This window comes from Azolla caroliniana, unplaced genomic scaffold, assembly GCF_043228905.1.
Source record: "Azolla caroliniana isolate FFs.n. ecotype wild unplaced genomic scaffold, voAzoCaro1.0.p SCAF_6, whole genome shotgun sequence".
Lineage (NCBI taxonomy): Eukaryota > Viridiplantae > Streptophyta > Polypodiopsida > Salviniales > Salviniaceae > Azolla > Azolla caroliniana.
Window position 1 is genome coordinate 13534340 of NW_028230441.1, and position 24630 is coordinate 13558969.

Genomic DNA, 24630 nt, shown 5'->3' on the forward strand with positions numbered 1-24630 from the left:
CGGACAACGATTTACACCCAGGAGAAATCATTGTCCTTCTTCGACCTGAAATCTATGCTGATGGTCGAAGAAAACCACGTGAGTAGGTCGAGAACCACTCAATCGGACAGTCGGATGTTGTACACATAGATAGAGCGGCCCCGTGGGCATGGAGGATGAGGTGGGTTGGCACACAATAGTGGCGGCCGACTAGAGCAGAATCGGGGGCACAGAGATGGTGTGGACAGTAGTTCCAAACCCTCCAGAAGCAAGGGCAGTCAAGGCAGGCGCCAGAAACCGGCAATCGAAAGTCAACACACAATGCTGGTATTGTGGCAAGGAGGGCCACCAAGAAAGCGAGCGTTGGAAGAAGCGCGCCGATTCGGATAAAACCGGATCTAGTAAGGCCGAACGAGGGAACCAGCAAAGCTCGCACTACGAAGAAGGATCAGAGAGAGATGGATCGGATTGTAACCGGTAGGCCGATAGAGGCCTACGAATCTAGCCTAGTACGTAGGCATATTTTTGGGAGTCAGTGACAGTCGCTCGTATGAGCATTGAAGTACTTGTCAGTACTTCTGTCAGTCCTTTTTAAGGACTTGTATAAAAGTGCTCACTGAGCACATTGTATATACAGAGTGTTATTATTCGAATTGAGTTTATTGTTCTGCTGTCTCTATCTCTGTGATTCAAGCTTCTATTAAACCTTGTCTTTGTTTTCTGTTGCTATCCGGATAAATTAGTTTGGCAAAGTTTATGCATATTAACTTTGACATTGTCTAACTTTATGAAGCACGACTTACAGTCGGATCGATGGAGAAACCTCACTTCGAGTGGCTACAATCACGAGGGTGAAGTACAGCCGACTAGCCTACTTCAGGAGTGATTTGTCTTAGTGAAGTGCGGGTTTGCGGGTGTCTTCTCTCTTCTTTTGGGTTATGCTAACCTTGGGATCTTCAAGAAGACTAGGGTAGGAATGTTGTTGGAGACAGATGACGGCCGGCAACGAGTTGAAGAACGTCACTCTAATACCAAATGTTGGAATCTGAGACCATCAGTGCGGAAACAAGAACAACATTTATGCTTAGACGATTAAGGAGACAAAGTGAGAGTGAGAGAAAGACACAAATTTGCACACAATATGTAACTATATTTTTTGAACTCAAAGTTACAATAGAAACGGAGACAACAACCTTAACACTTGGTTACAAGAGTCAGTTTAAATACTGACTGACTTAAGGCAACTGCCCTTTCCACTATTTACAGAAATAGCCTAAACTTATTGTGTCCACTGTATTTTTTGAACTCAAAGTTACAATAGAAACGGAGACAACAACCTTAACACTTGGTTACAAGAGTCGGTTTAAATACTGACTGACTTAAGGCAACTGCCCTTTCCACTATTTACAGAAATAGCCTAAACCTATTGTGTCCATTCGAACAATGTGAATACAACCATTGCCATCCTGGTTTTTGACTCCATTTCTTTAGCGATTTGTACTAGTCGAGGTTTTGTTGTCAACCCAAGATTAACTTCCTCTAATGTCGATGCCTTCACGCGTTGAGAGATCTCCATCTCTCTCTCTAGCGCGCCATGTGCGTGCTGTAATTCCGCTACCATCTTCGGCTCTGGCTCCGATACTTCTTCGTCCAACTCTATGGCGTTGTCAATGATATATGGGGTGACCATCTCTACCACATCGATCTCAAACAGTGGCACTATCTTGGGATTCTCCTCAAGATACTAGTCAACCTCGTCGTCGGCCAGCCCTTCCATCATATTAATTGATTTGGCGTTTAGTGGAGTTATATCCTTCTTCGTGGCCACTTTTTCCTAAGTCGGCACTCAAACCTTTGTCTTCCCATGCCAGAAACTTATCACATTCTTCTGTTAATTTTGTTTGATATGTGCCGTCCCCAACCATGGTCTGCCCAATAGGAGTGGGAATGCTTCTAGCGCATCTAATTTTAATACTACTACCAAAATTTGGAATGTGTAGACACCCATCGAAATTTCCAAATTCTGAATTAGGCCGAGCAGCCAGAGGGAGCTCGTATCGGCCATCCGTAGCCAGAACAAGCATACCTCCCATTCTCGGATGTCGAGACGATCATAGGGCACTTTGCTAATGACATTCATTCCCAACCCTCCGTCAATAATTGATCATGGCACTTCTGTGCCCTTGATTATTACCTGAAGTGCTAGGTTCTGCTCATGTAGCACCGCCGGTCCATGGCTTGGATTTGTAAAATTAATGCGAACAACCGGTTGTTCCTCCTTAATTATAGCCACTAAAGTTCCCCTAAAACGTGATACAAGATTCAATAATCCAATTAGTGGCATGGTAATCTGGCAGCCGGCTAAGGTCTTCCATGTTGGGTCTTCGGCTAACGGTTCCTTCATCATTGCTTGCTGTATCTTCACCTAGCAAGACCTAAATTCTTGACCTTATTGCTTTAAGTGGTTACCTCTTACCGCTTGTTATCTCCGGTTGTTGGTTTAACCTTCACGTCACACCTTCAACCAAAAAAACCTTAAGTTCTTGTAAACTTGCGACTTTGGTGCTTTTCTCCTTTTGCACACACCACATCACATAGTGTTGTATGAAATACATCATGGATCCCAACGTGTGGAGGTAGTATGAGTCATAAAACTATCATGTTTATTTGCACAACAATGTGGAAAGGACATTTCCTTTTATAATCCAATTTTTCCTCTTCACAGGTTGTGATATTGCAACATAAGAGCCAAACTTTGTCCCAAACTTTAAAAATAGGTGCATCATTTTGTTGACAATCAACTTGTTGTTTATGTTTATCTTTAGCATACTCTAGGTTGACACTCATCACGTCACGATGGACTCACTTTCATAGTTGGGCATAATGTTCGTAGACCAAGGAGTTTATGAAACTATCCAAGTTATTGACATTGAATCGCGGATAGAAACCATAAGTTGCAAAACTACAGTGGCAATCAACAAGTGTATGGTATTGTTATAGCTAAAATCAATGAGTGATGATAACTCAAACCAATCATCTTGTTGATAGCTTATGACACACCGTACATATAGAAAAGACACATCCAAAACATCAAGATGAAGTGGGGGCCTTAATCCCAGATGATGTCATCTTGAAACCTATGCAATCAAACCACATTCGCATGGATTAAATTCATCATATCCATTCCTAAAATTGCTTTATTTCAAAGATTCATAAGATGGGTCATCTTTGTAAAACAATCTTCTATAACCAACAGTAAATCATATTTGTCAACTAATGTATTATCCATGATGAGATCAATTGAATTGAGATCCAAGGTTGAACAAGTGTCAGATGGAGCGGAAGAAGACTAAAAGAACCATGGTGGGAACCTTTTCGAGCAAACATGTGTCATATATCTTCACAAATTCTTTCACTAACTTGCACTCTTCTAACCACTGGTAGTTCTAGAGTTTTTGTTGCACCAATGTGCCCATGCATTGTTTTGTCAATATCACCATGTGTTGATCCCTTCATGGATTCTACCATTTATTACTTAATTTCTTTAGTTGAATGGTCTGAGATAATTGGCATGACCAATTCTTGTATTAATGACTCATCCACCAAGAGTTTCTCAGTTGTGTATAACTTGACCCAGTTGCGTTTCAAAAGGTATTTTATTAGCCATAGGCTTCATCCTCTTGTCAAAGTTCGACAAAACATTACTTTGAGTTGGATTGCACTCAATCTAGTACATCAGGAAACCATCAATATGCCAAATGCTTCATGTTGTTAGCCTAAGACTATTAGCACAACCAAACATTTGCACCTTACTCGTCACATAGTTTATCCCTTAGCACTCAAATCACTTTGATCATAAAACATACACAAATCAAGGCATAATAGATGGTTTCTTAAAATTGATATTAAAACGATTTACAAGATTAAAATTTATTTATATACAATCCCGTTGTAAATTTCTCATATATTTCTTCTATATCTCTCTTCCTCCTTGTTACAATATATGATATTTATTGTCATGTCCCCATTCCATTGATTGTATTGATATATATATGTATTTGTTTGTTGCACTCTTCTTATGTACGAATACTAATTCTCAATTTAACATATCCTCTACCTAATATACACTCTATCACATAATTCTTCAATAACAACTTCGTAACCACCTTTACCCTATCTATGAACTGCATTCTTTATTTTTCCTATTACAGAAGCGATATTTCAGGAAGTTCACATTTTTGTTAATTATGTTGAAAAAATTGTGGTATCCGAATATACAAAGAGCCCCAACAATATATCATGTGTCTACCATGCCAAAATTGAAGCCTACATATGTGGTCATCATGTGCCACAAAACACTGAACTTCAAATGCTAGAATGTCAACATTCAAATACCCAAGGAACCGAGTAAATTCGTCGACTTTGAATGTGACCCATCGCATTAGCTCAGTCCAAGAAGAATTTCTATTTTTGTATCATACTTTATTTGCCCTTGCAAAAGAGCCAACTCTGACCGCTACTCATTTAAATGACCAAGTTTGAATCCATTGTGGTATATTTCAAGAGCAAGTATGCCTGTTGGAGACTTAATGCCCCTAGGTAAATATTTATCCACCCCATTTTTGTCTAGAGCCAAAGAATATGTGCCACGTATGCCAAAGACAAAGTCCAGCCACTTAACTTAGTCCACACCTAGTCTAAAGGAGATAGCTTTAATTTCATGGCTTCAACTTTTTTTGCCGCCTCGTGCATGCCAACATTTAAATAAATATGACTCAGTAGAACATATGGTGCGCCACAAAGACTATCAAGTTGGATAGCCCGATCAAAAGCCAAGCTCCCGAGCTCCACATTCCCCCATTTTCTACAAGCATCCAACAATGCAAGCCATACACCTAAAGAATGGGAAGAGGGCATCACATGAATCACAGACATGGCTTTATCAAAGTGCCCTGCACATCCTAAAACCCCTACAATCCATGTATAATGTTCAATATTTGGAGTAAGACCATTCTTTCTCATCATATTCCCAAAAAGCATTTGAGCCTCATCTAAAAGAGCCGAATGGCTACATGCACTTAAGAGACATAAGAAAGTGATGGCATCTGGTAATGTTCCTTCACTCTGCATGTGTGTGAAACATTCCAATGCTTCCTGAGCTTGCCTTTGTCGAGCATACCCTGCAATAAGTGCACACCAGGATACCACATTTCGAGTAGGAAGCTCTAGGAGCACTTCTTGTGCTTTTGTAAGCATAGCACAGTTCGCATACATATCAATTAAAGCGGTGCCAAGCACAACATCCTTATCAAGCAAGCCCATGGTCACAATCTCTTCATGAATTTGTTTGCCCTTGTCTATGGCAGCCATGTTGCCACAAGCCTTGAGAAGGCAAATGAAGGTGATAGCATCCGGAGATGAACCCTCTCTCTGCATCCACTCAAAGCAATTCAAGGCTTCATGTCCTTGGCCATGCATAGTATACCCTCCAATTAGTGCCGACCACGAGACTACATGTCGATTTGAAAGCTCTCCGAGCACTTCTTGTGCTTTTTCAAGCACTCCACATTTTGCATACATATCCACCAAAGTACAACCAAGTACAATATCCTTCTTTAGAAAGCCCCGACTTGCAATCTCCACATGAATTTGTTCACCCTTGTCTATCGCTCCAATCCTAGTACACGCTACCAAGATGCATGTGAATGTGACTTGATTTGGAGAGAGACCCTCACTTTGCATCTGCTCAAAACATAGCAATGCTTCATGGCCATGGCCTTGTTGAGCATAGACCGCAATGAGTGCATTCCAAGAAACTATGTCCCTAATGGGAAGCTCTTCAAGCGTCTGCCGTGCCTTTGCAACCAAACCACATCTTGCATACATATCAATCAAAGCATTGCCAAGTATAGTATTTCTCTCAAGCAAACCGCTTTTCACAATCTCATCATGAATTTGCTTGCCCTTGTCTATGGATCCTACATTACCACAAGCCTTCAAAATGCATACAAATGTTATTGCATTCGGAGAGATGCCCTCGATTTGCATTTCTTCATAACGATTCAATGCTTCATTAAATTTTTCTTCATCGGTATACCCTGCAATCAATGTAGACCAAGAGATCACATTTCGAGCATGGAGTCCCTCCAAAACTTCTTGTGCCTCAGTAAGCTTTCCACATTTGACATACATATCGATTACTGCATTACCAAGAACAATATTCTTCCCTAATAAGTTCCTCTTCACAACCTCTTTGTGAATTTCCTTTCCCCTATCTATAGCTCTTATGCTGCCATATCCCTTCAAGATGAAAATAAAGGTAATAGCGTCTGGTGACAGGCCCTCGCTAGTCATCTGCTCAAAACAATTCAATGCTTCATAGGCTTTTCCATGCTCTACATATCCCGCAATTAATGCACACCATGATACTACATCACGAATAGGAAGCTCTTCTAGGATTTCTTGTGCTTTTTTAAGCATGCCACATTTGGCATACATATCAACCAAGGCAGTTCCAACAACCATATCCTTTAAAAAGCCCCTCTTCACAATTTCGTTATGAATTTGTTTGCCCTTGCCTAAGGCACCTGTGCTTCCACAAGCCTTCAAGGTGGAGATAAAAATGACTTCATCTGGAGAGACACCCTCTCTCCACATACATTCAAAACAATTCAACGCTTCATGACTTTGCCCTTCTTCCACATACCCTGCGATAAGTGCAGACCAAGAGACCGTGTTCCGATTAGGAAGCTCTTCAAGCACTTTTCTTGCCAATGCAAATGCACCACATTTCATATACATGTCCACTAAAACAGTGCCAAGGACAATATCATTCTCCAATAAGTTCCTTTTCACAATCTCTTCATGAATTTGCTTTCCCTCGAGAATCGAGGCTATGCTCCCACATGCCTTCAATATGGAAATAAAGGTGATGGAATCTGGACAGAGGCCTTCGATCTGCATCTGATTGAACAAGTTTAGTGCTTCATGACCTTGCTTGTGTCGTACATACCCTGCAATTAGAGCAGACCAAGTTATTTCATTCCGGGCTGGAAGCTCTTCCAAGGTCTTCTTTGCTTTTTCAAGGTCACCACATTTGGCATACATATCCACCAATGCAGTGCCAAGTATAATGTCCTTCTCAAGAAAACCCATGCTGACAATCTCATCATGAATCTGTTTCCCTTGCTCTATAGCTCCTATTTTTCCACATGCTTTCAAGATGCAAATGAAGGTGACTGCATTCGGAGAGAGCCCCATCCCTTGCATTCGAGCAAAGCAATCTAGTGCTTCCTGAGCTCGTCCATGGCGTGTGTACCCTGTGATTAGAGTATTCCAAGAGACTATGTTTTGTATAGGAACCCCTTCAAGCACGTGTTGTGCCTTTGCAAACATCCCCCATTTGGCATACATACTAATTAAACTGCTTCCTAGATACGGACTCTTTTCAAGCAAACCTCTTGCCAGGATATCCTTGTGCAACCTAGCCCCTTCAAAGGTATTCTTCTTCTTAGCACAAGACTTGAGTAAGGCCATGAAACTGCGTTCTTCATCAGGCTCATCTTTGCAAGTTTCTCTATTTAACTTTTTATTTGACACTTGTCTTCTTCTAAACTCTTGATGAATCCAAGTAGGATTGTACAATGCATCAATGTACACTGGTTCATGAGTGATTCTGTGTGTAAAGCTTGGCAACCCAGAGGTACTCTGCATAAAATCAATCTCAATCTATCTTCCTTTCCTGTGTGTACATTATAAATCACTAGAAATACATGGACATCAGAGCACTCTCAAAAACATCACGACACTGCATTGCGACTAAATTGTCACACAGGGGAAGGATATGCTGAATATTTTGTAGGAAAAAATGACAAATAGACATTTCTTCTGGAGATAAAACACGAGAATTACGATACACAAATAGCTTGCCCTAACAAGGTAGCTTTCAGAATACGATGCACAATATGAGCTGACAACCAGATGAAACCACATTTGTATCCACCAATTATGTCATAAACCTCAGTATCTAAGAAAATCAAAGACAAAATGATATTTGACAAATAATATCGATAAGTTGAACTTCGGACAAACCTACTGGAATGGAGACAGTAATTTCAGACATTGAGGCCCAGATGGCCAACACAGTTCTACATATGATGTGCCATCCAACATAGAATAAATATGTGAGCACTATTTGGAAGTGATAATACCATTCACCGTATGTTGTCATTGTAAGGCAGCCATCAGCAGTAAGTCTGACACTATTATTCTCCATATGACATCCAATAATCGAGCCCTTGTCCACCGCATCCCTAGTTTTCTGATTTTCCATTCTTTGAACATCTCCAACATCCAAACATGTTCACCAAGTAGCATATGATAAATGTCATTTGTCTAAACCACAGTTGCAGGCATCTCACCCTTAAAGAGCCCATGACATGTCTCTGCTTTATTTGTGGAAATTTGTTGGGGATAAAGGCCCCAAGGGCTCTCCTTTTTGTATATTTTGATCCTTCCATGTGACAGCTCCCTTCGAGAGCTTTTTAGACACATCTTTACTATATTTTTGGCCCCAATTTAGGCGCTTATAGGCATTTACATTATCTTTATAACTTTTGGTCACTGGCCATGTGTGAACATGCCCAAATGACCTAAAAGTTACTTATAAAAAAGAATTCGTCCCAAATCTCTCATAATGAGATAGGGACTTTAGCGGCTAGGGTTTCCTCTCCATTTTTTGCACAATTTTCTCTACTATCTCTCTCCTCACACAGCAGCCCACTCCCTTGATGTTTTGGATCTGAACACACCATCTCATCAAGCATGATTGTATATATTAGAAAGTTGAATTAGAAAGAAAGAACACAAGTGACAAGAAGAAAAAGAACAGCGAGAATGAAGCACATAACAGCTTTAAGGACAAGGACAAAGAGAAGGCCAATGTGACCCCTAGTGTCATCATTGAGGAGCAATCAGATGCAGAAGATATTCTTTATGCTACCATGGCAGCCATAGTTATTAAAAAACACATATTCTACGTTTACAGTACATTTTAGAATATTCTGAAGTATTCTACACGTATTATACGTTTTAGAACTGCCATTTTTTAAAATTTGGCGTATTCTACGTATTCTAAAAATTTGACATATTCTACATATTTAATAAGTATTTAAATTTTTTTAAATTTTAAAAATTTCTTTTAGAAAAAAAAACTTTAAATTTTAAGAAGTATTTAACGTATTTTACAAGTATTCTACACCTATTCTAAGTAATTTAACATATTTTATCTATAAAATACGTATTCTAAGAATTTTTTTTAAAAGTTAGAATACTTAGAATACGTATTTTACGCTAAGTATTTTACAACGATGATGGCAGCAGATCATGTTGAAGTTAATGGTGCTTCTATTTTTTATTCATGCACAAGATATACAGATTACAAAGAGCAATCTAATTGATGCTTTGTCACAAACATGGATTGTGGGTTCAGGTGCATCATTCCATGTTACTCCTATTAAGGAGTGTTTTACTACCTTTACTGCAGGCAGCCATAGACATGTATACCTTGGAAATAACCATGATTGTTCTATTGAAGGTATTGGAACAATGCATCTCATAGTACATGGTACTAATGAGCTGGTTTTGCATAATGTAAGATATGTACCAAGCATAAAAAAAACGTATTGTCTATTGGACAAATGGATATGCATGGATGTAGTACCCTCTTTGAGAAAGGTTCATGGAAGCTTATCAAAGGCTGTAGGCTAATTGTTAAAGGTACAAAGAAAGGGACTGTCCATTGCTTGCATGGTAAATCTTTGATGGACAAGTCTCAAAACTTGATTTTTGTAATGAATGTCAATATGGCAAGCAAGTAAAGAATTCCTACTACTCTGGTGTCTCTCGTAAGCTTAATCTTCTTGATCTAGTTCATTCTGATGTTTGCAACATGCCCACCAAATCTATGGGAGATGCTTTTTATTTTATTTCTTTTGTTGATGACTACTCTAGGAAGCTGTGGATATATTTGTTAAAATCTAAGGATGACGCCTTCGTTGCATTTACGAAATTTCATGCATTTATAACCACCCATACAGTTAGAAAGCTGAAATGTGTAGGTACAAATAACGGGGTGAGTTTACAAGTGCTGAATTTAATAGATTTTGTGAAAATATTGGTATTAAGAGGGAGCTAAAAGTTCCATACAGCCCCACTTCAAATGGTCTGGTTGAACGGTATAACAGGACTTTATGCGAGAGGGTGTGATGCATGCTGTCCACAGCTAATCTCCCTCATGGATTTTGGGGAGAGGCCTTGAAAACTGCAGTTCATGTTTGCAATAGATCCCCTCATATGTCCTTTTGGTCTGGCAAACCAGCTTCATATGACCACCTCCACATCTTTGGCTATGATGCTTTTCTGCATCTAAGGCCTGAGTTGAGAAGCAAGTTAGATGCAAAGTCCATGAAAGGAATCTTTATGGGTTATGGAGATGAAGGTGAAATGGGCAACAGGATTTGGCTACCTCAACTCAAGAAGGTAATACACAGCTGAGATGTTGAATTTAATGAGGCAAGTCTACTCAACAATGATTGTGCAAGTGTGACCACAAAAGAGTCAAATTTCAGCATGTACAGCGACAAGTTAAATCTAATATGAACCCTCGGGATGGCACCACATTTGGATGGAAATAATAATGAGCCAGTGGTTATTGAGCCAGATGATGTTGGACAGAAAATGACGCTCCTGATGGGCGTATGCAGCCACCTATTCATCCTGAAAACAGGGCTGGAAATGATGTATAGCAGCCCATTAACAATGAAGATGTCAATGTACCTCCTTATGTAGATCCATTGCCAGATAATGTGGATCATTGGGTAAGGCTGGTTGTCAAGGGATATGCCCAAAAATAGGGCATTGATTTCGAAGAGGATTTCTCTCCAATGGTTAAGATGACCACACTACATGTCTTGTTTGCTTTCACAACCGCCTTGGATTTGGAATTATTCTAAATGAATGTTAAAACAGCCTTTTCGCATGGTGATTTAGACAAAGAATTGTACATGAAACAGCCAGAAGGATATGCCATTCCTGGAAAAGAGCATCTGGAATGCAACTGAAAAGGAGCTTATATGAGCTGAAACAGGCCCCAGGCAATGGTATAAGAAGTTTGATCCATTTATGCTCAAACATGGGCTCAAAAGAATCCATGCAGACCACTCTTTGTACACTAAAAATGATGAAGATGGAAGCCCAATTATTTGTGTACTGTATGTAGACGATATGCTGCTGGCAGGGAAGAAAAAGAGCACTCTGAATGCTCTAAAACAGCAGCTGAACTTTGCATTCTCAATGAAAGACCTTGGGGAAGCTGAGCATATCCTTGGTATGCGAATAAAAAGGGATAGGCAACAGTATACTTTGCATTTATCCCCCTTTAGTATACTTTGCATTTATCTCATGATTATTTCTTTCAAAAATGATGGGTATAAATATAGATGCTCTCTAATTGCCTCCATGTAAAACATGTAGCTTCTATAGGCACAGTGAAACTTTGATGTATCACAACCAAAATACCACTAACTTTCTATGAGAAGATAACCTAGAATCCACAATTATAATAGGACCATCCCATTGAAAAAAATGCAAGGATGTCAAAACCTCTCTTTGTGAGAAATTGGCTATCTGTCAGAGGATGCCAATTAACAAGACTTCAATGCAATACCATTGCGTGAGAAAATATTGAGTCATGATCGAGATTGTCTCTCTTAAATCGTCCGTGACTATTAATCACGTGCAACTAAGAAGCTGAAAACTATGTGGTGCTATGAGAGATCCAACTTTTTTTAATTACGAAAGATATAACTGCATCCCCTCACATGGCATGAAGTAAAAATCTTGGGACCCATGGCAACCCAAGTAACCCCAAGCTGAGCTTCTTTCATGCAAAGCTTGTATTTGAGTGTGTTAACCTAACTATAATCTTCCCCATCAATTGTAATAGTGGAAAACAAATAGGAAATCAAATGGGATCATGATAGATTGTAATACTTTCCAGCATACATGGAAGGACCATGCCTTTGATTTCCAATACATAAATATGTCTAAAATCCTTTGAGAGAATTAATTGATGAGCTGCAAGTTGGAAACATTAACTCCAATGAGAATTAACAAATATCAGCATATCATTCCACAATTGATGACCATTCCTCTCCAACCAAGGTCCACATTAGGAAAGATTTCTGCACATTAATGTTTGAACCACAGGCCAAAGCAAATCAATCATGTTTCCACCATGTTACTGATGTTTTTGACATAAATGAGTCATCGGCCAGAACAATAGTTTCATGATGGCAAAGTCAGGCCAACCAACTCACAGTTTCCTGCTGTATTATGAGCATTAATAAAGTAGAGTGAGTACCATTAGCAATCAACAAGGTACTCAGTCAGCAGCCTTTGCTAACCAATCTAGAAGTTTAACAGCCTGCATAAGTTCATCACTGTGCATAATATGAGATGAAACTCTCAAGCCTAATGTACAATTCCCAAATCCCATACTTTCAATAAGGCTTGATAGAAAGGACAAATTTTAAATGGCCATTTTGAACATATCTGAAACACATCAATTTCCTGTTTTCAATTCAATGGCATAATCAGCAGTCATCAAATAAAATATTGTGCAAAATGTCTCTTTTACGGATAAACCAAATTGAGTTATTGATGGTAAATATACTTCTGTATTCTATGGGCAATGACTTATTAAGGTCTCCAGTAAGTGAAATGAACTGTCATTGAGAACTTACAACCTTTTCAGCATTGTACCCCTCTTCAAAATTGAAACGAGCAAGGTATCACAGCAAGATCTATGGCAGCTCTATACCCAAAAGACTCAGCTCACACCAAGGGTATCATTTTCCCCAAGGACGGTCTACTACAAAGACCATTTCATGAACCTTTCAGAGCCTGGATTTATATGGAGACAGGGTACATGAAAGCCTACATGCCCCATAGTGCTTCCAAAGCAACAGGCCAACTCAGATTTTCCTCCCAACAACTAGAGATTGAGGCAACATATTAGAATCAACCATGACAACACTACAAAGCAAGAACAAACAAACACGCACCTCTGCGTTACGATAGACCAGAGGATCTCTGAAGTATTCCTTCCATTGTAGCTCCATCTTTTTGTTAATCATCTGGACTTCAACCTCATGCTAGAGTCGGATCCTTTTCCTTTTATGTCAATGATTCATATTTACATAAGCCTGAGCTAAGGAACCATTATAGCTAACTTATGGTCCTACTCTATTTTCTCAATATCACCTGCAGGTGCTCTGTTCTGCAAAACAGCCAAGATAAGACATGTCTGTATACTGAAATGACAAATTAATTCGTTCTTTGTTACTACCCAAGTGTAATAAAATCATGAACAGAGAGCTTCACCACGTACATTTCCACTCCTCGTGTAAGCATAGAAATTTCGTTCATCATTTTCACCTGTTATCCCTCTTAGTCCAAGAAAGTGTAACCACGTGTCTGAAGAAGTTCTCCTATGGAGAAACATGGTCAACTGGCCAGTACCATTCACTGCCATTATCGGCCATCAGGAGAGAAATCACTACCCACCACATTACCTCGTCGAATAAGATGTCACATCAACCACAGAAATTCATCTTGCCTCCTAGCAGAGGCCATGATGAGTATAGTAGGTAACACCCAATGCCCATTCCCTCCAGCTTCATACCTCCATGCAAATAACATACAGAGTTTCCTCATCTATCTAACCTTCTAGTTGCAACCGCATACATATACATTTTCTGCAGTGACTCGCTAGACGTTGCTGAACAATAAAAAAGACATAATTAGCGCTGTTAGCCTAAAATCATGAAGTGTTTAGCTAAATAAAAGAAATTCCCCACAATTTGCCTCTTCCTTTTTCACGAATGACATAGTCACCACATCTAGGATGGAAGGGTATCGCATTAATGGTGGACAAGAGATATGGTTCCTTCTCTTATTAATGCCTTAGAAACTTCAATCCAATTCTAGATATCCTTTCTATAAGCAAGAATTTCAGACATTGAAAAGCACCAGGTGAAATTCACAAGCTTGCAGAAGTACAAATCTACCGCAAATGAAGGAAGCATTAACTCCTACACGTTGGGTTTAGCGATGGACAGAAGGGAAATTTACTGAAGTACCCAAAACACATAAGTACTACTGCATCCATTTTCCCACTTCTGCAAATACCCAATATACACCTTTTAGTTCTATCACTTTTCTCATTTTTTTGTCATGGGGTAGGCCCCATCTAATAGATTGCAATGAGTCTCCCGTGGATGTTAAAAGCATATTTATCACCAATTCGACATACTCTTTAAGTTCCCCCTCTAAATTGGAAGACTACAAGATATATATTTTAGGAATTGAAAGAGGAAAGATATCATTGAATGCAAGACAAACAGGGAGGGATGTAAGGTTATTGTGGTAATCTCGATCTCTTTCCAAGATGTTATATTATGAGCTTCATGAACAATCCAGGTTTTGGTTAATTTCCCTGGAAAAACCAAAAAACTGAATCTCAATGACACTAATAATTCCCTAAGATCCAAACAATTCAAGAAATGTGTTACAAATTTGCTCTGGTATCAGAATACTGTTCCCTTTTCAAGGGGGGAAAATTTGAACAATATTTACAATGTTTTGAACCCAAAAGCTGTCCATAAATGGTGACGAAGATTTCTGTTTTAACATCCAGAACTCTCTTAAGATGCTGAAGAATGAATAAAATCCATACATAGATATACTCGAGCATTATACTTTTAAATACAAGAACATCTCTGGTTAGAGATCCCCCACAACACTATTATATTTAAATCATCTCAGGGATCAGAACAACTATTGCAAGTAAAATAATCTGGGAAGTTTATTCGATTATGATTTATCATCTGAATCTATTGATAATACATATACAAAAAATACTGTTGCCCCTGCCTGGTATACATAGAATGATGATTCATTCAAAACCTTGGCAAATTCAAGGAAAAAGTGGCAAAATTCCAATCTGATGGAAGATTCCTTGACCAGTGCTGACCTCCAACAAAAGCAAGGCAAGAACGGCCAGCATTGCTGCCCTTCCATTCCATGTTTCTGCACTCTTTGTCCAGCCCCATTCCCAAACTGTGACGAGTGGTGGGAGCTGCCTCCTCTGAGCATCATATGTAGCAAGCACTTCCTCTACACTACCAAGAGGTATCAATGACTGCGAGAAAAAACAAAACACGAATCAAGCAATGGTATTATTATCCCATGGTGGCAAACTCTAGAGAGAATGCATATGTCATCAAATCAGTCATAGTTCAAGAGAATAAATATCATGCATTTAAAAGGGCATACATCAATGACGACAAGAAAAACAAATTAAATGAAGGAAATATTAGGAACTGGGAGAGAAGGCTCGCTATATGACTCTAATTCAGGATGTGGGAAGAGTTTTAATGGTTAGGTATCAATGACAGCAACAAAGAATTACAAAATTAACTAGCTTTTAGTTAGACATTGGAAGAAAAACTAACAGAATACATATTGGAAGTAGGTTTTTATGAGTCCAAATTTGCTTAATGGACCCCAATGGACCATCAAATCGACGAGGGTCAGTTACTGTTTCATGGCTACTTTGACACCATGAATAGTATTTCATTATTCCAAGTGATTGGACCTGGAGATTGTTTGAGTAGGGATTGTTTTGTTTGACACTCCATTGCTTAGGGTCTGCACACAAACCACATTGATTCTAGTGAAAGGAACATTGGATGTCATGGTTCTTAACTGATTCCAGATAATAATGATAAAAGAGTTGGGTTACAGATTTCCTTCCAATGGTCCAGACAGGGCAGCACCTGTGACATCTCAAATCTGGACACTTCTAATTTGGTCATTTTCTGATGCTGTATACAATTGGATAAGTGACTTTCTAAAAGCAATGGAAGCACATCACCTTGTGGCAAGGTAATGTTACTCATTTAATGAATCTTCCATTTGCCCTCACAATTAATTAATGGCCAAAACACATTCAATATGAACAGTCTGTCCATATGGACATGGTTGTTTCTGTCTGGAAACCTCATGCAGGTTACCGATTTCATGTTCCCGATTTTCATGGCATAGTACCGCAAGATCTTATTGAAACCCTTGCTTGGGTCCACGAATTTCGTTCTTCACAAATAAGACATGCAGGAAGGATGTATCAGTTGTTTTTTTCCACAGTTCATGGAAGATTAGTAGGACTAGCCCATCAGTAAGTTACATATTTACTTATGCATCTTTTCTATCACCTGCTAGCTCTTACGTGGGTTAAGTTAAGATAATCAACAGCTTTATTGATCACCACCTAAGAACAGAGTATTTCTACTTTGAGCTTGCCTATGCTACTATTCCCCTTATTACAACTTGACTCATGGAAAAAATAGGGAAAATGTATATATAAATTTTATCATTTTTGTATCCATCAGTCAAGAGAATGGAGCACAATTGTATTCAATTACCTAGTGAATTACAGCAAGAAAGAGTTTTATTAAGAAAGAGAAAAGGACTGCAATTGAAAAATACAAAATTATCCAGCTAATCGGCAATGGAGGAGAACGTTTATAGTATGTGCATGTTGCTTTCATCTAATTCAAGTGATGAAAATCATTAAGAAGAACAAGTAATGGCTGCATAAAGAATACCAAGATAGCAAACCATTATCTGGTTCAGTCTAGTCCCAGTGATAGCAAGAGAGATCATGCATTTTAAAAGGGTTAGAAGAATTTGCTTCCCCCTTTTAACAGCTCCATGTAAAAAATATCTTATTCAGAAACGTCTCACACCCAACCTATTCAAAAATAGAACTAAATGTTTGCAGCACTACAACAAACAGCTTATACATGCTTTTAATTAAGTGTGGTAGCAGACAAAAACGGCTCCTTTGGCCTAAGATTTATCGAGTGACTAGTATCTTGTAAAACCTCCCTTCTTATAGCTCTGAAATATGAATTCATATCTTTCATGAGCATGTGCTTTTTTGGGGTGTGAATCCTTGAATGTGAACAGGAGAAAAACATGACAGTAATCATACTGGAGAGAATAATCCTAATCTATAACAAGGTTCGTCTCTTATTAAAGTCCAGAAAGGAAGCAAAAAAGGAAAATGGTTGGAAACAACTAGGGTTGATAGAAGCAGCTTTACAGAGCTAACTTTCTATCAGTAATTCTCAGAGCATGTCACTTCAATTCTCAGTTACATCTTACCCTAGCATTATGCAATTTACCCTAAAAGTAAGCCATTCCATTAACCATACCTGCCGTGCCTCTATATTTGATACTGCCATAGCTCCAACATATGGCAAAGCCTCAATTACTGCATCTGCAAGGTCATTGATGAAGTCTTCTTCACAACCAAGGGCAGGTACACGGCCCCAATTTTTTATTCCAGATTCTAAAGCAAGCTCACGATACTCAACATCAATTTCCTCAAGTGTCTCTATATGCTCACTGACAAAACTGCGAGTGTAGGCGATTTTTAATTAGCAAGCACCCATGAATTATGCATTTATGCATGTAGATACATGCATGAACCTTTTGACACTATTACAACGATACACTGAAAAGAATGGAAAGAAATAGAAGGTAACCTTATTGGAACAGCAAGGAGACTTTCCACACCTTGTCTACCCAGCTCTTTAATGGTATCATCAGTGTATGGTTTTAGCCATTCAACAGGACCAACTCTACTCTGTCAACAAATCAAAAAGGTATTAAATGGACCCAGCACATATTTATGGTGTGTCCATATCTAGGAGGTTTTAGCAAACTGCCTATGCCTTGATAAATTTGGCGACACACCTGATATGCAAGAGTGTGATCATTGGGTACACCTCTCAGTCGTAGCTCGATCATTATGAGTTTTATGCAATGTTCCATTTCATCCTTGTAGGGATCACCTGCTTCTTCAACATATGCACGAGGCACTCCATGTGCAGAGAAAAAGATCATAACCTGATATTTATAAAAAAAATTAGCGGATTTGAACCAGCTAAACCTCTTGTAAACTACAAGAAACCTAAAGCTAAAGCCAATTTGGTGTCGCGGGCTAAGCTTATCTACTAGACTATAAGAATTGACAGTAGAACCCTCAAGATTGAGGTCACCTGTAGGCACTGCAGCTAGCATGATGCATTGATTAGATATAACACATCACAGAAATCAATAATATGAACACATAAAAATTCGCCGATGCACCTCTTGAGCTTTTTCAAAAGCCTGCAGCTCTTTTTGTATCAGTGTTGCCATAGATTTCACATATCCTTCTCTTTGATACCAAGAAGGTATCACAGTGTGCTGCATATTGACAAGATATTCATCTTCCCTGCATGTCCAACAAACCAATGCATAAACAACTGCTAAAATATCTAAAAGTTCCTATAAGCATGCATGTATAATCACCGGAAAATTTCCTCAAGGAGTCGGAGGCTGGAACCACTAGTGGAGATTGAAAATTGTGGATAAAGAGGTAGAACAACCAGCTTTGAAATCTGATCCTTCTTTATCTGCAAAGAGAAAAGAGTAATTACCCTAGTAGAATCCATTATCCACTTGATTGAAACACAATACTCAGAACAGGAAGCAATATAAATAGTGTTCATTTATGACATTTGATTGTTTTGAATCTATATGCATGATTACAGTGTAAAATTATCTTTGACTTTCTTATGGAAAAAAGAAAACAGAAGTAGATGACAATACATAACATCCTTGTGCATTTGAGACCATCGTAAGATCAATAAGCCGTTATTGTCTTCGAAAATTCAGAAAAAACATTGCCAGATTTTATTATGATTGTTTATGTTCCTACAATAGCTCATAATACTCGACTCATTAACTTATTGCAATTCTTGTTTTATTTTTCTAGAGGTACAGGCATAAATTATTTTCTAATCTCTGCTACATACATAACAGTTGTCATGTTCTTTTCCAAATGCCATGCACCATTTGATCTCGTTCAAAGATTACTGATATCATTCCTTGATGACATAAGCATCCTACTTATTTACAATGATACTGAAACCTGCTCGATCTTCATAAGACAGAATTGAATGATGTGCATTTCTCCTTTATCAGTAAGTCAAGCAAACATGTCATATCACAACCATAGAGATGGAATTTCCAAAATCGCACCTTCCTGATTGCATCCTCAGTAAATGGATGCCAATATCTCATGCCAACATACACCTCTACATTCATATCCTTTTCCTTTAACACCTTCCTTAATGCACTGCCCTGCATATCAAAGATCAAAGGATTAGATGACGGCCCAGGGTAGAAAGAAAGAAGGATATGTTAACGACTTTTAATAGGTCAAAGTAGACAACACCTTAAGAGGTCTGTGAGAACAATTAATCAAAATAAAAATAAGCAAACATAAGCGCTTAAGATTCTGAAGTTAAATTGAAACTACGGCCTTCAAAAAACCTCCAATATAGAGAGCTATGAAGAGAATCGGCACCTTCAATGTCGAGAGATAAAGACTTTTATTTGTCAATGCCAAGCGTAACAATACCATGGTCAAGATGATCGTAGCCTAGATGCATCACATATTGCTATTGCCTGATCTATTGTAACCCACCCCTTTGAATCTCCTATTCAAGAACCCACTTGTGCAGACATTGATTGACGTGTAGCAGGAGTGGTAGAGCCAAAGAAGTTATGATGCTTCTTTTTTGATGAGTTGAGGTTGTATTGTTGTCCTTCAATAACTTCTTGCCATGTTTCTTGAGTTCTAACAAGAACAACACCAAGCACCGTTGGTCTTCGGATTCCGTTAACTTGTGTAATGGGCCAAAACCTTGTTTGAAGAAGCAAACATATCTCCCTCTTATTTCATAAAACAGCACCATGGAAAACATATCACTCTTGCAATTCCACCCATCGATGGCACAATCGGCAAATTTGTTCCATAGATTTGAGGAATGTGTGAGACAAATGTGTATACATATTAGAAGACACGAAGATAAATCCATCATATAATGTGTAATAAGAGTGCCTTATTGTGGGCCATCTTCCCAGAAAGAATTGTATGGGGCTGATCAATGTTCTGTCATTATCCAATTTAATGATATCAGTTCAAATCACTCTTATTTTTTGGCACTTTGATCATAGTCAAGTGTGGATAGTCAAAGTATATTGGAAGGGGGGTCATGCGTTTATACTTGTGCCATGTATTGGAACCGTCCTTGCATTTCAGCAGACCAACAATGATTATCTGCATGTTCATTAAGTTACTTTGATGGCGGTCTTGAGTATCTTTGTTAGGGAGCTCCCAAACTCATTGGATACCAGTCACTGATTGGATTAATGCTCAGTCACTGTTGGGGGGGGCTGCTCCCATCTCCAGTTGGATTATAGCATGGAACCCCGACTCTTTGCTCATTGCCATGCAAGCAATCATCAAGGCTAAAGGTTTCTCAAAATCCAAAATTACCAATGTCCAAGAAAAACATCATAATATCTTCTCTATGATTCAAATAATATGAAATCAGTCCCTATGGTACTTGCTGCAACCAGTCCCGAACCAACCCGGCGGTTCATGCAGCTGCCGACTGTACCGTCATCTTTGCTGTTGCTTTCATCAAGTTTAGCCTCAGTAGAGGTGGGTGGTGGCACTGGGTGATAAAGATTAGAACGATCAGAACACTGTAATTGGCACAAGCCTTAATAGAAAAGCTAACTCAGTACAAACAGCCAAACAATTAATGAATGCTCCGTATTTCTGCTATAATTGGCACGAACCATAATAGAACAGCTGTGTCAACATTACATTTCAGCTGTCATTAACCATGTTTGTCCAATCCATCTGGTCATATAAATCATATGAGTGGGTGCAACCAATAGGGCCAGCAACTTGTCCATTGTACAAGTTAGTCCATAAAAACTTCTCAAATCATGCAATTCCATTGTACAAGTTAGTCCATAAAACCCTCTCAAATCACGCAATTCCAGTTCTCTGGTCTCTATGCTAATCTGAGCCCTCTATAAACTTCTCTTTTGACACCCCATTCGTGAGGCTGTATACCCTTTATGCAGGCCGCTGTCTCAAATTCTATATTTTCAGTTTCTTATATTAGTGAATATATATTTTAATTGTCATCAGAATTAATATGGCTTCTATTTGGTTTCCATTCCCATTATTGTCATGGCATATCACTCAAATTATCACAGGGGTCCCTGGATCTTACAGCTTCACGTGTTAGTGTGTATTGAATCAAACATTCCGAAGTTAGGGTCTGTGTATCCTGCTAAACATCCTCCTCTTTTTTTGTGAAAATAGCTGCACACAACTCCTTCAAAATGGATGCCCACTTCAGTGAAGAATACAAGTAATATGGATACAACGGCTACAGACAAGTGTCCCAATCCACCTGCTGAGAGACTATGTGAACCAAATCACATTACGACTTGTGCCAAGGAGGGGTATCTCAAATTAATATAATGCTAGAGTAAAAAGGTAACTGCGCACAAAACAGATGCAAGCATGAGAGTGATTTCACATTCTGTACATGTGCAACAGACACAATCATCACATGTATGATGCAGCACAGGAAGATCATAAACCTGAATTCACCCTAATTGGCATCACTCATATTAAATTAGCTGATCAATTATACCCCATTATGATGTGCTCCCCACCAGCAGAGCAAAAATATATGTATCGATTCTGAATCCTCTAATCTAAAAGAAAACTCTCAACTTTCCGGGAGGAGAGGATCGACAAGGAGGCTTTTTATGGTAGGATGGACAGGATTTTGTAATTTGTAGGAGAAGAAAGAGGCCGGAGGAGCATGCCCTATAAAAACGGATCGTTAACATTGAAGGACAAGTTGATAGCACTCATAAATGCAGTTGGAGCAAGATCTCACCAATCTACATTGTACAATTCTACCCTGAAAGTGAGACTAGTCGCAATCTCCATGTTCTCATTCCTGATTCCACGAAATATACCAATCATACATCCCAAGAGCCTCCTAAGGAGGAGTTGATTGATTCATCCATCCATCTAGGATAGATAAATTTTTCCAGCAAAGGCACTTTCTCAAGGTGTTATTGCTCTTTTGAATTAATCCTGAAACTGAATGAAACAATCTAGCTAGTGATATTCTTGTAAGCTGGATCTTCAAGGGACGGACTATCCTGTAAAAGCTTATGCTAAATAGGGCCTACCACTTGCTCATTGCAAGATGAGATGTGAGATACATTGAGCATACTCAATCATAATGAGCGCTAGCTCTTCCCCATTAGAAGAAAAAAATAAATCTAAACCATCATCATTGAAGTGCAACAGAACATAGATATTGCAAGTTCACCTGTTCTTCAGTTATCTTGCGTAACGGTGAACCACCACCAATAGAAGCATAACCTTCCCTACTTTTTGGAGCTCTCATTGTTGATATAAACTTGGCCAAAGGTTGCTGCAGAAATCTAAGGAGTCGTGGAAGTCTAATGATGTCCTGCATTTATAATGTTTGTCATATAGCAATCAATCAATAATTTCAAACAAGCTGAAAGTTTATCATCAACACTTACTGGGTCTGCAAACAAGTTATACAAGAACGGCTCCACATCATCAAGTGTTTCTGGCCCACCCAAATTAAGGAGAAGGACACCAACATTCTCGTTCCTCAAGTTAGGAATTTCTGTTATACTATTTTTCTCCTTCTCATCTATGCTTTTTGCCAGCGCACAACTCAAAACCAACCTAAATCTGGATTTATATTCGGTTGCTAGCTTGCAACTGGCAAGTTGCAATTCCTTGTTGGTTCCAAAATGGTTTGAGTTTCTATTTTGATTTTTCTTCCAACAAGAAATGCTGCTCTTGCGTGACAAGCCACATATATGCTTGGATCTGTAGTCAGAAAGGAAAATCATAGATTCACTTCATGGTATATCACTTCCAAAACTTAAACACGTGTTCGATGATAGTGATGAAAAGTACAGCTAATGCATGCGCTCCCAAAACCTAAACACATGCATTAACATTGAATAAAAATGATGATGATAATTTTGGCTAAAATATACACTCCCTAACCCCAAACTCATGTATGAACATTGAACAATGATAATGATTCTGATGACAATGACTTCCAATGAAGCATAGTCTCTGAAACCCTAACTGTATGTACTGATAACTGATGGTGATGAACATAATGTTTGACGTTGGTGATGCACGCATATAATAAGTTCAGTAACATGGAAAACTAACTGGTTTGTGGCAGCTGTTCATATTGACATCCCACAACATCAGATGTTCTTCCAATGATAATGATAATGGTGAGGACGCTCATCTCTCCTATGATGATGAGGATGATGGATACGATAAGCCCAATTAGCAAGGACAATTTTCTTGTGGCAACAAAGCCTTCAGAATGGCGTTGCTTCTTTCTCCTTTGGTTTCCCCTCTTTGTACAATGATTACGATGATGATGATGATGATGATGATGATGAATATGACAGGTTTATCTAACATGGATGATTTTCTAGTGGGAACCAAACGTTTCATATCAAAGTTGTTTTTATATCTTTCAGTGACAGATCTACCACAACAATCATGATGATGATGATGATGATGATGATGATGATGATGATGATGATGATATAATAAGTTCAACAAACAGGAATAACAAGTTTGTGGCAACCAAATATTCATAGCGATGTTGTTTATTTTATCCTTCAGTGTCTTCTCTTTCTATGATGATGATGGTGATGATGGTGATGACGGTGATGGTGATGAGCATCGTGATTCGTGGTTATGTGAACGGATGATGATTATGACAATACGGTGACTACTTACTGATTTAGAGGTTGTGAGATCGGTCCTTGAACAGAGTTTGTGAAGCATCCAACCCTTCCTGAGTCTATTTGCATTCTGAAACAGAATTTCGAAACCTCACCCCAAACAAACAAGCTTTGGAACCTTCTGCACAAATATATATATGTATATATGTATATATGTATGTATGTATAAAATCAGAGGTTTTTTTCATAGAACCGTTTCTGAGATTTGGTTTAAAGGGTGAAGAAGCAAATGCATGGCTTAACTCGACTAAAAACCCTGGAAAATGGTCGGGAAATGCGTCAGAAGAAAGCGCGATAATGAGGAGGAGGAGGGCATGGGCATTGTTTGAGAGCTGCGCGAAGGTCGAAGACGAAGACGAAGACGCTGCGGGAAGGAAGAAATGCGGACTTTGGAACAAATAAGATATTATTGTATTATTATTATTAGTCTCACAAAAAAGACGAAGAAGGGAAAGCCAGCCCCAGCCCCAGCCCCAGCCCTACACAAATTTTGCTTGGTCCATGTTGAACAAACACCACACCACCTCACAACATTTATACCCTCCTATGTATGTATATCTCTAATCTTTCATATACATATATATATATATATATATGCTCTAATCAATACATATATTACGTCATTATTCTAAATCTACTTAAATGGTGGCACAAAAAAAGAGTGGTGCTCTTCACCTCTTGCCATGGGGGACGCATACCATACATAAACATGTATGTATGTCCGTTGGGCTTGAATTAGAGAGGAAGGGGTTTATCACATACTAA

At 38.7% G+C, this 24630-nt stretch overlaps 2 protein-coding genes across 3 annotated transcripts; both read right to left on the reverse strand.

Annotated features, from left to right (window-relative positions):
• Positions 1-4279: 4279 nt before the first annotated feature.
• Positions 4280-13439, reverse strand: LOC147863160 (pentatricopeptide repeat-containing protein At3g09040, mitochondrial-like). 2 transcript variants are annotated; one of them, XM_087321270.1, is made up of 2 exons: positions 13104-13439; positions 4280-7686 (listed from the first exon to the last, which is right to left on the reverse strand). In XM_087321270.1, exons 1-2 carry the CDS (start codon positions 13173-13175, stop codon positions 4672-4674), a joined length of 3087 nt encoding a protein of 1028 aa, XP_087177396.1. In that variant the 5' UTR covers positions 13176-13439; the 3' UTR covers positions 4280-4671. The 2 variants fall into 2 exon arrangements, with proteins under 2 accessions (XP_087177396.1, XP_087177397.1); XM_087321271.1 differs by having other exon boundaries at positions 4280-7866.
• Positions 13440-14887: 1448 nt separating this feature from the next.
• LOC147863161 (ferrochelatase-2, chloroplastic-like) lies at positions 14888-24240 on the reverse strand. The gene is made up of 11 exons (XM_087321272.1): positions 24109-24240; positions 23861-23986; positions 22597-22915; positions 22377-22520; positions 19195-19296; positions 18463-18566; positions 18259-18385; positions 17863-18015; positions 17652-17752; positions 17319-17520; positions 14888-15241 (listed from the first exon to the last, which is right to left on the reverse strand). Exons 2-11 carry the CDS (start codon positions 23932-23934, stop codon positions 15017-15019), a joined length of 1551 nt encoding a protein of 516 aa, XP_087177398.1. The 5' UTR covers positions 23935-23986; positions 24109-24240; the 3' UTR covers positions 14888-15016.
• Between the last annotated feature and the right edge of the window lie 390 nt (positions 24241-24630).

Bases quoted from the DNA above. Each gene is read 5' to 3' on its own strand.
- LOC147863161 (XM_087321272.1), bottom strand. From the start codon at position 23,934: ATGCAAATAGACTCAGGAAGGGTTGGATGCTTCACAAACTCTGTTCAA. The intron at 22,916-23,860 runs GTAAGTAGTCAC...TTCTGACTACAG, and splicing joins ATCTCACAACCTCTAAATCA to ATCCAAGCATATATGTGGCT. The intron at 18,016-18,258 runs GTGCATCGGCGA...TATAAATATCAG, and splicing joins CTTTTGAAAAAGCTCAAGAG to GTTATGATCTTTTTCTCTGC.
- LOC147863160 (XM_087321270.1), bottom strand. From the start codon at position 13,175: ATGATTAACAAAAAGATGGAGCTACAATGGAAGGAATACTTCAGAGAT. The intron at 7,687-13,103 runs GTGCGTGTTTGT...GATTTTATGCAG, and splicing joins TGGTCTATCGTAACGCAGAG to AGTACCTCTGGGTTGCCAAG.